The sequence below is a fragment of the Phacochoerus africanus genome, chromosome 5 (genome assembly GCF_016906955.1).
Source record: "Phacochoerus africanus isolate WHEZ1 chromosome 5, ROS_Pafr_v1, whole genome shotgun sequence".
Classification (NCBI taxonomy): Eukaryota; Metazoa; Chordata; class Mammalia; order Artiodactyla; family Suidae; genus Phacochoerus; species Phacochoerus africanus.
Genome location: NC_062548.1, coordinates 131993873 through 132014437, shown reverse-complemented (window position 1 = coordinate 132014437; position 20565 = coordinate 131993873). Strand labels below are relative to the sequence as shown.

Genomic DNA, 20565 nt, shown 5'->3' with positions numbered 1-20565 from the left:
TTACAAGGAATCTGACTCCCCAAAATGCTCAGCCGTGTCAACTGGGAAGCGCAGGGTAAGGTCAATTGAACAAAGAGCACGTTCCTCGCGGTCCCAAAAGGATGTCGCGATCCTCCGTTTCATTCATTCTCCTGTGCAAGGGCTTGGTTCAGTATTCCTTGGTTTTTCATGGAGCAGGAGAAATTTATACAGCTAATTTTTTTGAACTTTTCTTTTTTTAGCAGTTTAGAGAAGGACATTTTTTAGTACTTTAGAGAAGAAAAATTACAACTAGTACCCACCTGCAATAATTTCCCGGAGTTTGGGGTCTAGATTTACGGTGCATGGCAAAAAGGTTTTCACATCTCGAGCCACAAGAACTGGGGTCCTTGAAGACAGAAACACTTCAAAATTTCTTATATCTCCATCTATTTCAAGCAGTGGCTCAACATCTTTAGTTGTTGGAATATTCTTTGATATTCTTCAAAGAAGACACAAATGGAAATGGCCTTTAATGTCACTACTAGAAAGACAAAGTCTGCATGTAACTTAATATTTGTTATTTATAAAAATAACGAACACATTACACACCTTGTTCTCATAGGTTTTTTTTAAAGAAAAGAAAAAGAAACAAGAGAAGTAGTCTAGTTACCAGCACTGAGGTCAGAATTATACTGCCTTCAAGCAGAGGCAGGATTTGGGCTGGGAAGACAGAGGAAGGAAAGCAGCCCCTGTTCCAGGTATATCACACGGTGGCGACTACTTCTCAGTGAAGACGAACCGAGTCACCGTTTCACACACGAGAATGGTGGCCTCGGACAAATTAAACAGCCGAAGTCACACACTCAGAGAATCTGACTGGCTCTAAAATCCAGGTTTATTCTAAGATTCCATGGTTCTTGCCTTTGCAAAGAAATGCAGAAGTGAAGCATAATTTCTAAATAAGTTACACAAACTAGAAAAAGCCCAGATTTTTCTTTTTCAAAAAGGTTTTATTTGCTACTGTGAAAGTAAAAACTGACTATAGAAGCATATATATAAAACAGAAATGCAAAAAAAAAAAAAACCCACATACTTTTACCAATCAGACACAATAACTACTAATATAGGGTCACTTAGTCTCATCTTTCATTCTGCAGAATTTTTTACATAGTTGAATTTATATACGTACGTCATTCTCTATCAGGTAGGCGTCTTAAACGTAAAAACAAGTGACACGCACAAAAAACACCTACTAAGCGCTTCTACGTTGAACTACGTGAAACTGCCATTTTTACAGGTCAGAATCATCAAATACTGACAATTTCATCAGGTGCAAGCTACTACATGCCAGGCCACGCCCTGATCAGAGGCAGTAAGACAAGGGAACGGAAATAAGAAAGAGCGCTTAAAAGACGAGGTGGATGAGAAAACTGGCTGTAACCCAAGTGTCCACTGACAACCAGGCGATCAATAACATGCCACGTGTCCATATGACGGCAGACTACTTAGCAATACAAAGGAATGAAGTTATTTATCTATGCAACATGGATAAATCTCAGTAAATTACGCTGAGTGAAAGAATACGGTATATGCTGAGTGAAAGAATATAGTAAATAAAGAATATAGAGTTGTATTTTTTTCATTTATATAAAACTACAAAAATGTAAGCCAATCTGTAGTGACAGAAAGAGGCTAAGGTTCCCCGTGAAGTCAGGGATGTGGGGAAGATAAAAAGGGAGGGATTTCAAAGGAATAGGAGACACTTGGAAGTGAGGTGCGCGCTCTCCCGAGGGTGGTGACCATTTGCTGGTGTCTCTCTCTCTCTCCACGTATATAACACATGCACACACATCACAACTTCAGGAACTGTACAACTTAAATATGGCAATTTATTGTACGTCAATTATACCTCATAAATATGTTTTAAACTCACTAAAGTGGGTGACATTGTCAAAACACTCCATTCCCAACTGGTCAAGAACAGTATCTGTGAGATTATACCGAGTCTAATTTCAGAGAAGCGGTAAGACTCTCATGCCCTTCAAAAAAAGTGAAATGGGATCTTACTCTTTTCGTGATAATTCCATTAGTTCTCTGGGACTGGCACTTTACTACTCAGGCCCAATACTTGGCTAGTAGCCATTTATTAAAAGTCGTCTAAGGGTAAAACCAGAGAACGAAAATCAGCAAGCAGGGAACTCTGGATACGGTACCGGTGAGAAAATAAGGACAGCAAGTTTGTCCTAATGAATTTGAGGAAGTCCTTTTATGGATTCATGCACACGTGCACAGAACTGAAAAGCCCTCGGAAATGGGATTACTTCTTAATAAATTAAATGGGCGTTTAAACTGCCTATTAAGTATATTTAAAATGCAAGAGGAAACTTGGAGAATGGGTGCACAGAATACTCAGCAGAAGTGGCCAGGATCTCAGAGCTTCAACAGTTAAAAAGGTACATGGTCTATTTCAGGAGTTCAACATAAAATATGAAGAAGAGAAGCTAGAAAGATTTAGATAAAAACACACAGCTGACGAATCACATGAACCAAGTTAAGAGAATCTGAATGCCAGCTCTGCTTAAGCCTGAACGTGAATAGTGTTCGCCACGCGATGAATAATAGAGCTGTTCACAAGCCAACAGTCTGCTGCTGGTTTCCAGATTGAAGTCTCTATTCTAACCTTTTGAGCTCAATACATTAAACTCTTCTACTGCAAGAGATATTTATGTAAATGATAATCTTTTGGCAGTCAGCCACCAAAATCATATGTGCCTTTATTTTTCAGATATTTTTCCAAAGGTTAGTATTTAAAGAATTTAAGTAACTTCACTTCTCATTGAGGAGGGAATTTAAATTTCCAGTATTGTGAATCATGTGAATTAAAGTTGCCAGCAGTTAAATGGCCCACAGAAAGCATTATAAAACCTCAGGCATCAGTGATCTCCTGGTAAGTTTAAATGCAATTTCTTTCTATGCTACCAGTCTAGCAGTACTTCTTAATGCCAACATCAGTATAAGTTAAAAGTGTTGTGCTTATAAGCGAGAGTGGTTTACAGAAAGTCCATATTAATTCCCTGGCAAAAATTACATAAGCCATTCATACCACGTCTATTCAAACAAAGGTTTTAAATTACATGGAAAAAATTCTACTTTAAATCAAAATATAAATAGGTTGGAAGAGCATAGTTTATGAAGAAGGCATTATTTTCCATATTTTGTCTAAAAGTAGCTCCCTAATAATGCCATTGTTTAATCATAAGAGGGTGAAAATTAAGATAAAATTTAAAAAAAGAATGTATATATGTATGTGTGACTGGGTCCCCTTGCTGTATAGTAGAAAATTGACAGAACTCTGTGAACCAGCTATGATGGAACAAATAAAAGTCATTTAGAAAAACTAAGACAAATTCTCTGTAAAATTTCTAAAAGTGAAAACTCAACTGCCTCAGAATTTTATTACTCTGAAATTAATTTAACTTCCAGGAGACTCTCAAATCCTCCCTATCAGTGAGTGCCCATTTGTTACATTCTCTCCATGCACAGAGCACTCTGGAGATCCTGGAAGACAGAGGGGACACCCAGACAGAAAACAGCCACTCGGCACGGCAGCCAGAAGGTCAGAAACAAAGGATAAAACGAAATCCACTGTTAAGTCTATTGCTGCCTGCGGAGGACAGACAACCCAAACTCCCGGACGCCGCAGGAGCTCATCGTGCGCTCCCGTTCCATCCCGCCTCGGTCAATGCCCACTCCCCCTCCGTCTCCCAGCCCAGCTCCCCGGCAGGGAGGCCCTCCGTGAAACCACACCGTGTTCCTCCGGGACACGTCCTCCTGGCGCAAGTGCTTCCTTGCACACACATGCCACAACTAGAATGCTGTGGGATTCGTTTCATATTCTGATTTCTGGTATTTAATGTGCTTGACTTACGGGTTTAAGGATGATCCAGTTAGGCTTCGATGCGGCAAACCATGAACGTATTTGTCTAAGCTGCCGCAAGGAGTCACTGGCAGAGCTAAACAATATTACTCTTTTACTTACAAAAAGAGCTTACGCTACATTTGCAAAAACTTCTTTCCCACTGAGAGTGTGCATGTCCAAGACAATCTACTGGGCCAGAACAGGAGGGCCCACGATGGCTCTTTCACATTAACGGAGGAAACACGCAGGCCTAAGAGTTAAAGAATAAAAAAGCATTCCATGTGCAAACATTGAATACCAGGTATTAGACACAATTTGCATATCTGCAGTCGGCCTTCGGCTGAGCTTCATCTGGGCAGCACAAGATGTGACCTTGGCGGCAGGAATAATAGGAGGAAAATGTTCTGATCCTAAAAATCTCATCATTTGTAAGTTTTCTAAAAAGCACTGAAATTATTTCGACACTCAAAGAGAAATGAAGTTGTTCGACTGGCTAGAAAACACAGTATCATCAAAGTTGGGGGCGGGGGGGAATCTCCCTTTGAAGCCATTACATAAACTTACTACGAATTTACACGTTAGATGTTGCCCATTAAATGACGTTCTAATGAAGGCAGTGATTTCTAGGGATACAACACCTGCATGAAATGCAACTTGGCTGTATTCTGAAACAAAAAGACAGTGTTTACTGAAATGACTTTCCTTACATCCAGAGCTGACGAACTCAGATAACTTAGAATAAGGCTATATATAATGTTTGACAACTAAAACTAAAAGCAATGAGGTTTTTTGTTTGTTTTTGTTTTTGTTTTTAAGGCATAAAAACGTATTTAAAGGCTGGATCACTTGTTAACTGTGTGTGATCTGGGACCAGTCCTTTAGCGCTCCAGATTCTAGCTTCCTTATTTCAAAGGCAACGTCTAAGATCTAGGCCCTCTAGAGGCTTTGAAGGAATCTCTGGGAGATGCTCATTCTCCCAAAGCCATGAAGGAAGTACCCGCCCACACAAGATGCCCCTTCCTCGCCCCAGCTCCCTTGAGTTTTGCTATAAAAATGAGACACCCGAGCATGACCTTACTTGGCTATAAGGCTGCAATTTTGGTAACTACAGGGATGAGAAAGGATCAGCAGGAAAGGTAAAACATGAAAGCCCAAAGAAGTAACTAAGAAAGTATCTGCTTAGGCTCAATGGCAACGCTGCCTTGATTCCTGTGTATTAAGAAAAATGTTCTGGGCAATGCCTTACAATAAATCTGACAAAAAAAGATATTTAAATGTTATAAAGAATTGAAAGAGAACTAGTTTAAAATAAAGAACTAATATTGTTGAATACCAACTGTCTGCCATTCTTTGAGCCAGATGTTTCACCTAGTTTATCTAATTTCTATCTCCCAACAGTCCATGAGGCATTATTTCCTTTTTTTTTTTTGTCTTTTTGCTATTTCTTGGGCCGCTCCTGCGGCATATGGAGGTTCCCAGGCTAGGGGTTGAATCGGAGCTGTAGCCACCGGCCTACGCCAGACCCACAGCAACGAGGGATCCGAGCCGCGTCTGCGACCTACACCCCAGCTCACGGCAACGCCGGACCCTTAACCCACTGAGCAAGGGCAGGGACCGAACCCGCAACCTCATGGTTCCCAGTCGGATTCGTTAACCACTGCACCACGACGGGAACTCCTATTTCCATTTTTCAAATGAGGAACCCAAGGCTCAAGAGATTAGGCACTCGTCCTGACATGGCCTGTCTGTTCCTGGGGCAGAGCTGGAGCCCATGTCTGCCTGATTAGCGTGCAGTCCTGTACGCTGTTTCCTGCACTGGCTCAAACCCAGGGCCACAGGCAGGGCTCACAATTCTCATGCTAATGATTTACATGTTTTTAACTCCTTATAATTATAATAAATAGAATGCTGTTACATATCAAATGTCAACACACTGAAGAAGACCAACATATGAGCCTGGGTTAGCAGGTTGTCCCGGGCTTTTGTTTGTTTGTTTCACTTTTTTTGCATTTTGAAATAAAGTTTCTCTCCATCTGCATGTATGTATTTAAATTCCTTCATTTTTAAAAATCCAGACTAGCACTTTTCTGTTCACAAAATGAGGCAAGGACTCTACTCCACCCGCATGTGCCTGAGCACAGAACACAGAAACTGGTAAGAGAACAGCAATAACTCATGAGGTGACCTGGTCGGCAGGACCCAGTCAAAGAAGGAGCACCCAACACTTCAGCTATTATTTTTAAGAATACGAACAATGGTAAGATTATATTGGTGAGCCCCTAAGAAGCACAATCTCCAATCAAACTTTCAAGTTTCTGGATCAGATTCATTGAAAAGATCCTGCCACCGCAAAGCACGTTTAAAAATTGGTGACATTTGCATCTACTCATGATCAAGAACTTGCTTCATCTTACATTACCAAAACTAAGTACAGACACAAATAGGTGTTTAAATCGATGTAAGACTCCAGCGTTCAACTTGCTCAGAGCAGCTCATTGACCTAACTGAATTTATCAGGGAATGTAATTTATATTCATTCTGCTTTATTTATTGGGATTCTGCATAAGACTGAATTTGCAAAAAGGTTTCCCCTAGGGAGGAAGAGCCTGAAAAACAGTGTGCTGCATGCAGTAGGACGCTGACCCCACGAGGTCCATGTAAGTGAATGGATGGCAACAATTCAACGACAGAAGGATCATTTCAAGCGAGGCTAACAGAGAAAATTCCAGTAAAGAGGTAAAGAGGGCACCACACTTTACAACGGATGCAATAGGAAGACAGTATCTTTCATAAAAAAGCAAAACCCACTGCTTTATATCAAGAGTTTATACGATCATATGATACTCTAAAATAGCCCGACACAAGTAACTAAACAAGACCAGTTCACGCAGCTCTGTGAAGGACACTAACAACACCGGCAGGCGCCAGGAAGTGGTGAGATGATCATGTACTTGCTGCCTTTAAGAAATCTCAGAACAAGTGTTACGCTAACCATATATAGGAAGCAGATGTTTTGCAATAACACTCGAAATGGCAAGCAAAGAATGGGTGCTCCGAGCTCAAAGCCCGCCTAGAAATACGCCTAAGGTTAAAGCAAATCTTTTATTACATAAGTTATTTTAAAGGTTTAATGTTCAATCGGCACAGAACCCAAGATTGACACTGTTTAGGATTTACTACTTTAAAACATAAACATGGGAGTTCCCGTCGTGGCGCAGTGGTTAACGAATCCGACTGGGAACCATGAGGTTGCGGGTTCGGTCCCTGCCCTTGCTCAGTGGGTTAAGGATCCGGCGTTGCCGTGAGCTGGGGTGTAGGTTGCAGACGCGGCTCGGATCCCTCGTTGCTGTGGCTCTGGCGTAGGCCAGTGGCTGCAGCTCCGATTCGACCCCTAGCCTGGGAACCTCCATATGTTGCGGGAGCGGCCCTAGAAAAGGCAAAAAGACAAAAAATAAATAAATAAAATATAAACATAAATTTGTAAGCAGGTCAATTAGAAAAAACAACTCTTCTTTCTTTATATCTACCCTTTTCCCAATAGTCAATTTAAAGGATTTTAGGAGAAAGAAATACTACCTGAACTTAAATCTGTACCATACTATCAGATAACCATTCACTTGTTTATGATCGTGATTCTCAGTGCTTACAAATGTGCCACGAAACCGGAGTTCCCAGCATGGCGCAGCGGAAACGAACCTGACTAGGTACCATGAGGTTGCGGGTTCGATCCCTGGCCTTGCTCAGTGGGTTAAGGATCCGGCAATGCTGTGAGCTGTGGTGTAGGTCGCAGACGCAGCTTGAATCCAGCGTTACTGTGCCTGTAGTGCAGGCCGGTGGCTGTAGCTCCAATTCTGCTCCTAGCCTGAGAACTTCCACATACTGCGAGGTCGGCCCTAAATATCAAAAACAAAAACAAAAACAAAACAAAAACAATATCCTGTGAAACCACACTCTTTAATAAGAGTGAAAGTTGAACTTTCGAGTTTAAAATATTTATTAACCTCAATGTTTTGTTTTTCTGCCATGGAAAAGGGAAGGCAAAACGCATTCTCTCTTAATTCTTGGCACATGGTGCCAACAATGTCGCTGGTAAAATACTCCCCCTGGTGGACTCCTTGGTCATTGCAAACAGTGGCCGCGGCCTCGCAGTTTTACACCAGCACTTGACAATGGCTTAGCATTTCCATTAGCTGGCATTTTTATTAGACAGTACTTTTGTTTATTGTTTTATTTTGAAGAGTCTTAAAAATATTTTGATTTGAAATTCTGAAATTACAAACCTCTGTTGAAAAAAATAATTTTGGAAAAAATTGATCTCTAGCTGACCTCTAATGGTATATTTAAATTTGGAAGGCAAATATAAGATCTTCGAAAGTCATATTTGCTTACTGTATTAGAAAATAAACTGTAAACTTGCATAAGTAGTAATATTTTTTATTTTACATATTAAGACATTTTAGAAAAACGGGTTTTGCTAGCACTATTCTTAAATATTTTTAGTTAATATATTTGAATTTTTTGAAGTTCCCATCGTGGCGCAGTGGTTAACGAATCCGACCAGGAACCATGAGGTTGCAGGTTCGATCCCTGGCCTTGCTCAGTGGGTTAAGGATCCAGCCTTGCCGTGAGCTGCGGTGTGGGTCGCAGATGCGGCCCGGATCTGGCGTGGCTGTGGTGTAGGCTGGTGGCTACAGCTCCGATTCGACCCCTAGCCTGGGAATCTCCACATGCCTCAGGTGCGGCCCTAGAAAAGACAGAAAGACAAAAATAAATAAATGTATACATATATACATACATATATATACAAATTTGAATTTTTCATGTTGAAGTTAGAAACACAACTTTGGAACATTTAAAATTCTTTGCTCTTTATTGGCATAAAATACTGAAAGTGGCATCATGAGTTTAAATGAGAAAATATTTTAAAAATCAATTTTATCCTTTTGAAAGCAAAAGAAAAGCTCCTAAAAAAGCTACCAAGAAAAAAAATTACAGCCACTTAGGGTATATAAAAATGGTAAAAAGGCTTAAACCCACAGATGCACCAGCTGCTTTAAGTGCTAAATATCACAACTGATTTTTTTTTTAAACTTTTCCATACAAAACCTACTGCAGTTAGTAGACACAATTAGATCTGAATAAAAGCACTGATTTGGGGTTTTTGATAAGATGGTAAGAAGTTCGCATTTTCTTTAATGAAAAAGATAATTTCCATCCTCTAGAAAAACTTCTATCTACTATAATGTTCCCGTTGATACACAATAAATGATTCTAAATATTCCTTTGAAAATGAATAAAATATATCTGGAAATAAAATCAGTTTGGTTCTGCATTTCTACTCTCTCAGACCCAGTGTCTATCTAGCTCTGTACTTATAGCCTCCTGGCTTCCAGAAATAGGCCTGGGAAGCCCCCACAGCTGCAGCTGGGCGGCCCTAGGTTACCCACACTCTCCGCCTCCCAGAGCTACGAGTGGTAAACGAGTCATCTAGGTAAGTGCAATGTGCGGCATACAGGGAGGGCTCAAGTATTACCAGCCAGGGTTTTAATTAATATGCGTCCAGCATATAATAAAATCTGTACGTTTAGCATCACAAAAACAGAGTCCGGCTAAGCCACAGGAGCTTTTCAAACAATACTGACAACAGCCTGTAAGGAGAAACTGCAGGGGGAGGCAGACCCAGCTCCGAGTGTGCCAAGGAGTTCCTGCTATGGGTCAGGGGGCTAAAGATCCGGTGCTGTCTCTGTGGCGTTGCTGGTTTGATCCCTGGACCAGCGCAGTGGGTGAAGGATCCCACACTGCCGCAGCTGTGGCGCGGGTCGCATATGAGGCTAGGAAATGATCCCTGGCCCAGGAACTTCCATAGGCCACGGGTGTGGACGACAGAGCAAAAAACAAAAGGGTGGCAGCAGGAAGCAACTCCGAACGATGGCATTCACAAAATGATAATAAACGCAAGACACCTTAGAAATGCCACCGATCTCAACGTTAAAGGGAAATGTCTATGCAGATATTGCTTCCATCTTCCTATCACCTGACATGAGGCAGCATCTACGAGGCGTCAGCTGAAATATGTAATCACCATTCAACCTCTGGGTACTGAGAACTTTCTCTGTGCCTTACCGGGGGACCTACTGGTATAACAAAGAAAAATGTCTACCTGCATTTAGAACCAAAGAAGGAAGCATCTGTATGGATAGTATTCTTTTCAAGATAAAATGTGGCTTCTCGTTTACCCCCCCCCCCACCTCCCCCGGGGCCTCAGCTTTCCTCAATGCAAATGTCACCATCGTATTTCTTTATTCCTTCACAGCACCCACTACTGCCTACTCCGTGCCAACAATGTCTAGAAACAAGGAAGTCAGCAAAGCTTAAGGAAGTTACATTTCACGAAGTTACCGGTCTGGTTCAGGAAAAAAAATTAAATAAATGACAATGCAAATATTTATAAAAGAACACTTAACTACAGTAAGTGTTCTGAAGTAACATATCCATCTATAATGAACACATCTAATAAAATCTTGGAGACAAATGGCTTCCTAGTGACATTTAAGGTGAGAATAAGGTGGGAAGAATGAGGTGGGAGGGGAAGGATGGGCCAGAGAGAAATACAGGTGGCAAAGGTAAAAGGCAGGAGGGCGAAGGAGCTGGAAAGCCCTGCTGAGATGGTTTGGAATGCCATGCAAGCCTGATTCCTGCATAGAGAATATTCACCAACGATTTCTCATTACCTTAGAGCCCAATTTCAAACAAGAGGACCATCATTCCCAAGTTACACTCATAAATCAAATTCCGTATCACTCTACAGGCCAGTCGGGAGTTGCTCTCTACACCTAGGAGTGCGTGATGCTATGGAAACCACCTTTCCTTCCCTCTCCAGCAGGGGTTTAAAGGTGGGAGGAGGACGACAGGCCATGCAGTTGGCAAGTCCAGAGGAAAAAAAGGCAACTGAAAAAATGACCCGAAAAGTAGGCTTATAAATCCACCGTTTTGTTAGAAAATAAAGAATAAAATAATCTCATGAAACTATAACAACAGGAGAGACATGCAGGGAAAGGTCAATAAATTCTTGCAGTTGTTAAGAACGACCAACTAGTTTTCTACCAGACACAACAAGACCGTAGATGATGCTACTCAATCCTCAGCTTTCTCATATTCACGGAGGACCGCCATGCTTGTGAAAACCTTGGCTGCCTATCAGGAAGGATCATCCTACAATATGATGCCTTACTATGAAAAATGTCGAAAATACTACCACTTGAATACTTTAAAGATAATGAATTTAGGACGTTATAAATTAGATATCTATAGTGTTCAACAAATAGTCATTTCAGTAAAACAGAAAATGGCTCCCATTCTGAGACTCGCTCAAAACTTATTCCACTGTTTGAAAGAAAAAATCAAAATAAAGTACCAAAACAAAGTATGGCATCATCCTTCTCACAGAACTAATTCTGACCATATCATCCAAGCAAAAGATTGGTTGAGTGGTGTCAAAACAGAAATTTGAAACATTATCTTCATGAAAACTACTTAAATTGATCATTTAAAAACCTCTATCATTGCCTAAAATGCTTACTGAAAAATGGCAGAATAAAGTTTTATACTAAAATATCTCAATGGTGCCTAAGACTCTATAATAGAAGTAGACAGCAAATCTTTACAGTTTTTATTCTACTCCCTTTCTTCTTACTAAATGTATGTTAAAAAAAAAAAAACCTCAAATGATCTAGACAAAAGCTTTTAGCTCAACACATAATTGCAAGAAAATTACAATAATTGTACCAATTAAAATAATCTTGAATGAACAGTATGTCATCTTGATGTTCCAATGGTTTATAGAGGGATCTACTTAATTAGCTAAAATTGCTTTCCAGTGTTAGTATCAAATGTCATTTGTTAAAAGTTGAACAATTTAGAAAATAATTTAACAAAGCAATTTTACCAAACACCAAGAACCAACATTTTCTTTTTCAGATGAATAAAGCAGGCAGATGTGTCATCAAATTGCTATAAAAATAAATGAGGCTTTTTATGGAATCAAAAAATTTTACTACTAGCGTTAAAAATACTATTTTCTGATTGTTTTTACCAAATCAGATTTCTTTAATAAAATAAATGAATATCAATTATATACTGCTGCTTTTTGTCTGCTGTAAATAAAACTTTTTATTATTCAAATGACAAGCAATAGCATCAAAGAACTCAACTATGGTTACACAGAAAGTCATCTAAATTACCCTCACATATTCCAATATACGATTTTTCAATATGTTGATCAAATTGTCTTCCTATAGTTTTTCATCCAAAATCATCTTAAATTCAATTATTTTAAGTCAACTCCTTAACAAATTCTCAAAGATTCTTACAACGTTGTCTCTTTCTCTTCCTCAGACCAGCTACAAAATAGTCTTTGTAAGTCCTGCAGGCATAAAGGACACACTTATTTCTTCAAAAGAAAAAAGGCATCTCAAAATCGCCCTGAATCCATTCATGGATGGCAGGCCCACCAAGAGCGGAAGTCTAAAATAGCAGATTAATCTAATGGCAAGACAAAGTTCTCATTATACCTCCTATATATAATACTTGATGTTTATTTGAACAAAATAAAATATTCCCTCTACAAAATTCAATGTATTTTTATCATATGATTAAAAATACTCTCCCTCAACATTTCTTTGGCAAATCTTCTATTTAATAAACAGGGCGAAAAGTTCCTATTACCTTTAAACTGCAGGTGATATATTCTCTTTTGTCTGTAACATATATTTTCATTAAGAATATAAATTTTTAAAAATTTCCTTGAACATGAGGAAGTCCTATAAACTTGAGGGTCAAATGCTGGAAATTAGGGTGAAAGTTTTAAAAGGTCAAGTAATTGTCTATCAGCAAAGAATAGCAGTTTTAGCCTGAAAAGCTTCCCATCATCCAGAAGGCCATGTTTTAGCCTGAGGTTGATAAAACTTGTTAACTGGCTAACTGGCTGAGCCATCATCACATTTTAACTTTCTTCCAATTGTTTCAAGTACGTCTGTTTTATCTTTACTCAGAATATAAGGTTCTCGACATGCCAGTATTTAGGGACACAAGACGTTGTTTGTAATTTACTGATGGTTTAGGAACAGTAAGAGAGTGTGTGTGTGTGTGTGTGTGTGTGTGTGTGTGTGTGTGTGCGGTGTTTTGAGGAGATTCATGCTGAAGTATTTAAGTGTGAAATACACGTTCACAGAGTCTGGCAAAAGAAAGGCAGATGGACGTGTGTGTAGACACGAGCATGTGAGCTCCTCAAGGACATGAGCTGCCTTTTGACCTGTTCCTCTATGGACCCACCTCCTCAGCCAGCCCCGGAACACGTCAAAGCCGAAAGAGCAAAATATAAGCCCTGACCCACAGTTAGAAACTCACACGAAAGACACATTAAATAGAGAAAATTAACTAAACAGACAAAAATCAAGAGAGGCCATTAGATCTCTAATACCTAACTCATCTTGGCTTCTCTAAGAAAAGAGGAGGCAAGATTTCAGGAAGACGTGTTATACTCAAGAGATAATATCCAAAAGGAAGGACTCCTCATCCTTTTTATATCTTTTGTCTTCCTGCCACCATCCCATCAAAAAATTAAATAGAGGAGTTCCCGTCGTGGCGCAGTGGTTAACGAATCTGACTAGGAACCATGAGGTGCGGGTTCGATCCCTGGCCTTGCTCCATGGGTTAACGATCCGGCGTTGCCATGAGCTGTGGGTCGCAGACATGGCTCGGATCCCGCGTTGCTGTGGCTCTGGCCTAGGCGAGTGGCTACAGCTCCGATTGGACCCCTAGCCTGGGAACCTCCATATGCCGCGGGAGCGGCCCTAGAAAAGGCAAAAAGACAAAAAAATAAAAATAAATAGAAAACTCTGAAACCTTTACTTTCTAATTTAAAGTACTGCAAATGATAAATTAAAGCTCATTTTCATAAAAACATGCTCAGAATTCTCTATACAGTTTAACAACATCAGACGAATAAGATAAATTCTCTGGAAAGAAATTAGAAACTGGATTTTTAAATTTTTAAAAATATGTATGATTTCACTTCAACACACACATACATATATAGAACTCTATAATTAATAATAAATATGACTCAGGTTAATAAAATATATACATATTCATATATATATTCATGAATATATAATGTCATTAACCTGAGAGTTGCAGATTCTAATCATACTCGACCTCATGGATGGACTGCCCATTTCACTTGCTACAGGACCTGCGTTGGCTGACTTGGCTCCTCGGCTGTTCTGCAGCTCTTAAAACCCTAACGAACACGACGCCTCCCGCGACTACTTGTCCCATGCCTTTTAGAGGTATGAGCTGACACTTGGATCCATTGAGAAACTGGTTTGTGAGTCACCCCGCCACCATGAAACAAAATGGCAAGTTTCTTTCTAAAGCTTTCAATGGGGCTATGTGACACACAGAATGATTCTCGATTACACGTGCCACGTGGGTAAAGGTTGCTGAAATCACGTGAGCGCACTGAGGAGTACAGCTCTTAGATTTATTTCATTTAAATTCTTTAAATAGGTCCGTAAGTAAAAACGTTAACAAAACAGCAAATATTTACTGAACCATCACTATGGAGGACAAAAGGAATGGGAAGAGGAAAAATTTTAATGAGACCCAGGTGTTTCACATTTGTGCCCACCTCTCTTTATTTGCTCAGCTCCTGGCATTCATCATCCTAGGTTCTAATTATTCACTGGGTCTCTTCCCCTGCTTCAAAATTTCTTTAAAAATTTTTAACTCACAGGAAAGTTGAAAGAACAGGACGCTGACACTCAAATACACCCACCTAGACGCACAAACTGCTATCATACATCCTGATACAGCCGCTATCTCCCTCCTCCCTACCTGCACATGGACGTGTATACACACTCAGAATGCACACACATCCATGGGTATTGCACACACCCTTGCACACACTTACACTTGCACATGTACACTTACACGCATACACACATCTACACACACACTACACTTTTCTTTTGCCAAACCATCTAAATGGGTATTTTACACCTAAATACTTCAGCATAAATCTCCCCCAAACACTCTCAGCATATCTATGGAAATTAACATCAACTCAAAAACTCCAATTCCACAAACGCCTGCGAAATGCCCCTCCGAGCTCTGCCTTTCTACTGACACAGATTCCGGTCACAGCAACGCACTGGCTTCGTCTCCCCCAGTGGCCAATACGGAATCCAAGCCAGGTGTCCTGCAGAATGTTCCACATTCTGGCTTCAGCTGTTTCCTCGAAATTAGAATCGCGGTAAAACGCTGCTGGCCACACCACCACGTAGGTGATGTGGCCCCTTCCACCGCATTGTATCTAGAGGCCTGTGACGTGTGCATCCCACCACCAGCCTTGACGATCTGACTAAGAGTGCGGTGGCAGCTGGGTCACTGTCCTGCAAGGGCGTTTCTTCTTGGTAAGTACATGTAACTGAGGAGCGATATTTGCAATCATGTGCACCTCGTGTTCCCCGAAAACTTCCCCCAGTGGTTCCTGTAACCACCGATGACCCTTGCTCAAATCAATCATTACACTGGGGATTTAACCAAATGATAATTTTTCTATTTCACTCATTTTTACTTGCTGGCATTCTCTAGTGATTAAAAATACATATTCCTTTTTTCTCTCCTCTAAGTGTTCCGATGGACTCATGGAATTTTTTTTGATGTGTTATAGTCCATTACTATCATTTTCCCCTGTGATTCTCAAACAGGCCCAATTCGAAAGGCGCTTCGCTAGGCTAAGGCCTGCGCAGACTCCACCGTCTTTGGACGTGTCCTTCTTTGATTTCTGGCACAACAACGCTGGCTCCCCTTAAGCTTTCCCTGCCTTAGATGTGGAATTAGCCATTTCTTCAAGACATCCCAATCAGAATCCAAGATTTAGGCATCAGATGTGCTCACGATTTGGGTGGACAAAGCTGGGGGAAAATCTCATTTTAAATTATGAGTTAATATTTAATATCTCCAAATCCAATCTAATGCCATAGTGCTCTTCCTAATTTCTTGCATTCAATATTTGTATCCCCCTTTGCTCATAAGCAAAATATTTATTCATTCTCTTTACTATCTATTAATTTATTTACTTTATCCTATGATACAGGCAAAAGGATTTCACGAGTATAATAACAATACTATTCCCAAGAACAAACCTTCTAAGCTCAAGATTGCTTTGCAGTTCATTTTGTCCTCAGCGTATTCTACGAAGAATGCAGAGTCAGAGAGCGGGCTTCAAAGGTATCAGAATTAATTTTTTCTGTGTGATTATATCATCAATTTCATTTACCATTAGGAACATTTTTTTCGGTCCATATTCAATATTACAGTTCGCTTTCTCCCATCCTTTTTAATTTTATTTTTTGAATATCACAGAAAAGGCAAACGACATAAAAATGTCCATACGGAGACAGCTCATTCCCCAACGAAGCACCCTCTTTAGATCAACATTTTCATCAGCGTCTGGTTTACCCTTCCGGTGGGTTTGCTTCTTATTTTTACAAAAAACAATACATATCTATATATTTACACACAGATGTTCTCATTCCCTCTTCTTTCTTAGACAAACACAGGTATGTCATATACTCTCGCACTGTGTGTTATTCTGGAAATGCCTCCACATCAAACCAACGTTTTTGCTCATTTTCTACAGGCACCAAATACTCCACTACGGTAGATGTGCCGTAAGTTCTTCAACCAGTGCTCCCACAGACGTGCATTTAAGCTGTGCTGCTACAGATAAGGCCACAACGAATACCCTCATCTAAGCACTGTGCTGTGACCGCAGCAGCGTATGTTCAGAGGAAGTGTCCGCATGCGGGACCCGGGGACGAAAAGGAAACATCCATTCACTTGGGCATCGTTACGGCTCCGACATCGAGCAGCAGGGCCTATAAGCAGCAGACGCTTGTGAAAAAAATCATGAGCTTTTCTGAGAGCTTTAAAAATCTTTTGTTTATTTTCGCATCTACCCTGCCTCTATTTTCTGAGAACACGGGCTTCCTCTCCCCAAGTCTCACCCTCTTCACAGACTATGCAGGGGGCCCAGTGCTTGGACCTCTGAGCACACAGGCCTTAAAATGCGGAAAACTAATGGAGGTTCCTGTCCTGCTGAGACACGGTAAACGCCTAAGCAGTAAATTCAACTCGAGGAAGGGAAGAGACTGACGTGCATCCTGTTCTGGACCGAAACCAAAACCTCTGCTCATCTAGTAAAACAGTCATTATTATACAGCACCCGTGTCAGGCTGCAAACGCTTACCCGTGAAATAAAACAGTATTTTACTACACAACCCAGGGGAAAACTAATCACGTATCTCATAATAAAACAATGACCTCTAAAATATCGAAGAGCAGGTGCCCTTCAGTGACACTGCCCTCCAGGCCTCTGGTAGCTGTGTGCCACTGCCACCTACTGGGACACCTACTTGACGGAGCCCACACAGCGTGAGCGGATTTAATTTACCATAATTTACAGCAAGACCTACAAGAGCTCAAGCCGTAGACCAATGCCACAACCATCTCCATCCTAAACTCAGCTATTTACCTAGAAAATACTAGATAGGATATGTGCGTGAAAAAATGGAGACTGGAAAATAATGAAAACCACATGCTGACAATACTCTTAAAGGAAAATCATTTGTAAGCTTAAACGTTTTAATATATGGAGTTCCCGTCGTGGCTCAGTAGTTAATGAACTGGATTAGCATTCATGAGGACTGGGGTTCGATCCCTGGTCTCACTCAGTGGGTTAAGGATCCGGCATTGCCATGAGCTGTGGTATAGGTCACAGATGTGGCTTGGATCCCATGTTGCTGTGGCTCTGGTGTAGGCAGATGGCTACAGCTCCAAATCAACCCCTAGCCTGGGAACCTCCATATGCTACGGGTGCAGCCCTAAAAAGACAAAAAAAAAAAAAAAGGCAGACCAGCACCGATTCGCCGTTCTCACAATGGAACTATCTAAGGTATGAAGAGCAGGAAATCACTGATGCCCCCCCCACCCCTCGGCCAGCAATGTAAGAGCAACAAGCTAAAATAAAAAAGTTAAAAAAAATGTTTTAAGATATGAACTCTACACTGAATGGCTTGTTAGAGTTCATATTTCATCTACATGTTCAAAATAATAGTTCCAATTATACCAAATTTTATAAAATTGTATAGTTTCCTTGTATTATCTTTTTTCTACGAGAAATTTTTATTTAGAGTTGTAATTGAAAATTCTGAAGGCAGTAAATGTTCTGCTAAACACAAAGGATTCTAATTTTGTTTGTGAATTTGACAAGACAGTGGTAACTCTTAAAACCTGACATACACGACGTTTCACTGAGCCTTAACTGTATGTCTTTCCAGAAAAAAATTAATCAGTTTCTTTATCAGAAACAGATTTTAAAAACACTTTGACTGACTATAAAAGAACAGTAAATTCCTTTATTGTTTAATGCAAAGAAGGTTTTCCAGCCGGTATTCACAGTTCCCCAAATCCTTCAGATACAAAGCCGTGAAAACACCTGCATTCATGATTTAGAAAACTTTCGTTTCCTTCTTAGTAATATTCTACGACGACACTTGGAATAAAAAGTAAAGTGGAAATAAGTAATAATGTTTTAAGGTTTGCATTTTGGATATATAAATACATAAAGCTAAGAGGTCTATTAATTAAACCTTTTTTTAATCATAAAGGTCACACCGAGAAAGGATGAATATATCCAAACAAAGCTTTAAGTGCTACATGATGGGATAAGCATCTGTGCTAATACAACTCTGAAATTAAAACGGAATTAATGAAAATGATTGGTTGAAACCAGAACTACATTTTATACACATTACTATTTTGCATTCGTCTTGCCTTCCTAGGCATTCACTGTTTTCTGAAAAGTCAACTCGTTCCAACGTAAAGTTAAATGTAAAGAGGTCAAAGTACCTTTCATAGATGGGTTTTAATGTCATTTGATCTGGAACACCTTCCGTCTCCTCCAAGTATAATATGAGCCATGAAGTTCGGTACGGCCACTGCTCGGTAAGGTTGATCCAGCTAGCCAGCCTGTCCCAGTTGAAACTTATCTGATTAGCTCTCAGTAATCGCCCTTGAGAGAACGCAAAGCATTTTAAAATTAATAGGCGTGTGATGTTATATTAAGTCAGATATTTCGTACATTCACAGATAATTTAACTTTAAATCTTTTAAAATTTGCCGTTGAATTTATACTACAAATTCAAACCTAGTATTTATATGGCTTCTTTAATTCAAAGAGCTATCCTGGAAAACTCAGGGCTTAAACACAATTCTGTGGAATTCTGTGGTAATTTCTTGTGATCTGCCATTGTGCTCTAACTGCTTTGGTGACACTTACGCAGGCAAGAACCTTTCGGAACTGCACGGCAGGCAGTCTCGACACTGCCCACGATCGCACGGCAGGACAGCAGTGCGCCCACGATGGGCCCCACGCCCTGATGGGCCCGAACAAACCCCGATACGCTGGCCCATGCTTGGTACGTTGGGGTAAAGGCGCAAACCCACTCTCCTTCATTTTTATGTTCTAAGGTGGCCTGCACAAGTACCCTATCAAGTGACCGATAGTGCCCTTCTGCATTCTGTTCACATTCATTTTGAAATGCTCTCTGCCACTGGGGTTTTCTTCGGACGCCAACAGCCTCTGGGCATGCCCCCGTCAGGGCAGGTGCAATCCTTGAACTTTCAGAAGAGACCATCTGCCTCGTTGCTTCCACAATTTTCCCTTGATTCACTGGGATTCTGAACTGCCGGTATCATTGCCTTCTAGTTCCAAACACTGTCTGTCTGTCTTCAGCACGATCAGTTTAGTTCCTGCCTAGACTAAGAGACCTCCGTTCTCGCTCGAATACAAACCCTCCCTTTCCCGACAGGAACACATGTCCATAGGTAACTGCCCATCCACTTCTGCCCATAGCCTCAGACCCTGGGTCCCTCAACAAATCTGCTTCTGTGTGCGAACCACACGATCATCACTGCGTTCCTTTTTCCCTGGAATCTGGTGGAATCTGGTCTGCTACACCAGCGACAGGGTCTTAACCTTCAGTCCAAGTGAGCCACAGTCACGTGCACTTGAGAGCTACAAAAACTCCCTGCAAAAGCCGAACATGTGAATATATGAAACGAACGTCGGAGCCAAAAGCTCAACAGAACTGATGCGGAGCCGGTCCCCACGAAGCGCGCGCTCCAGGGGGCCACGAAGACACGTCCCACGGAGCGCGCAGCGCATGAGCCACGGGTTGTGGTGGGAGGAGACGGCTCTCCGGGGAGTGTGCACGGGCGGACACAAAACCAAAAGCAGAAAAGGAGAGGCAACCAGAAGCAAGGCATTAAAATGCACTTGCAACACTGACAATATACTTCTCGAACCTTTAAAGATGGAAAAACTGGTGAAAAAACTTTTAGAACTCAATTGGAGACATCGGTTAAAACAAGGTATGTATTCATTTTCATCACATGATGGCATGATCCCCAAACTATTAATTTAATAACAATTTGTGTGAAGTCTTCTAATCTAACTACAGTTGCTCTGTCGGGTTTTTAAAACTCACTCGTTCAGTAGGTTAGTCACTAGTGTCAGAGATGGAGGACTTACTCACCACCCTACAAGCAGCAGGAGG

General features: G+C 40.8%; 1 protein-coding gene across 8 annotated transcripts in view; it reads right to left on the bottom strand.

The window, feature by feature from the left end:
* KIDINS220 (kinase D interacting substrate 220) overlaps positions 1 to 20565 on the bottom strand; it is a 95415-nt gene that overhangs the window by 27211 nt on the left and 47639 nt on the right. For 7 of the 8 annotated variants that reach the window (XM_047782691.1, XM_047782693.1, XM_047782694.1 and 4 more), the window contains exons 22-23: positions 18857 to 19019; positions 282 to 460 (exon numbers count right to left, since the gene is read on the bottom strand). In XM_047782691.1, coding sequence (XP_047638647.1) covers positions 282 to 460; positions 18857 to 19019 — 342 coding nt within the window. Of the gene's footprint in view, positions 1 to 281; positions 461 to 18349; positions 18501 to 18856; positions 19020 to 20565 lie in introns of those variants that run through there. The other variant, XM_047782699.1, reaches the window with a different exon arrangement.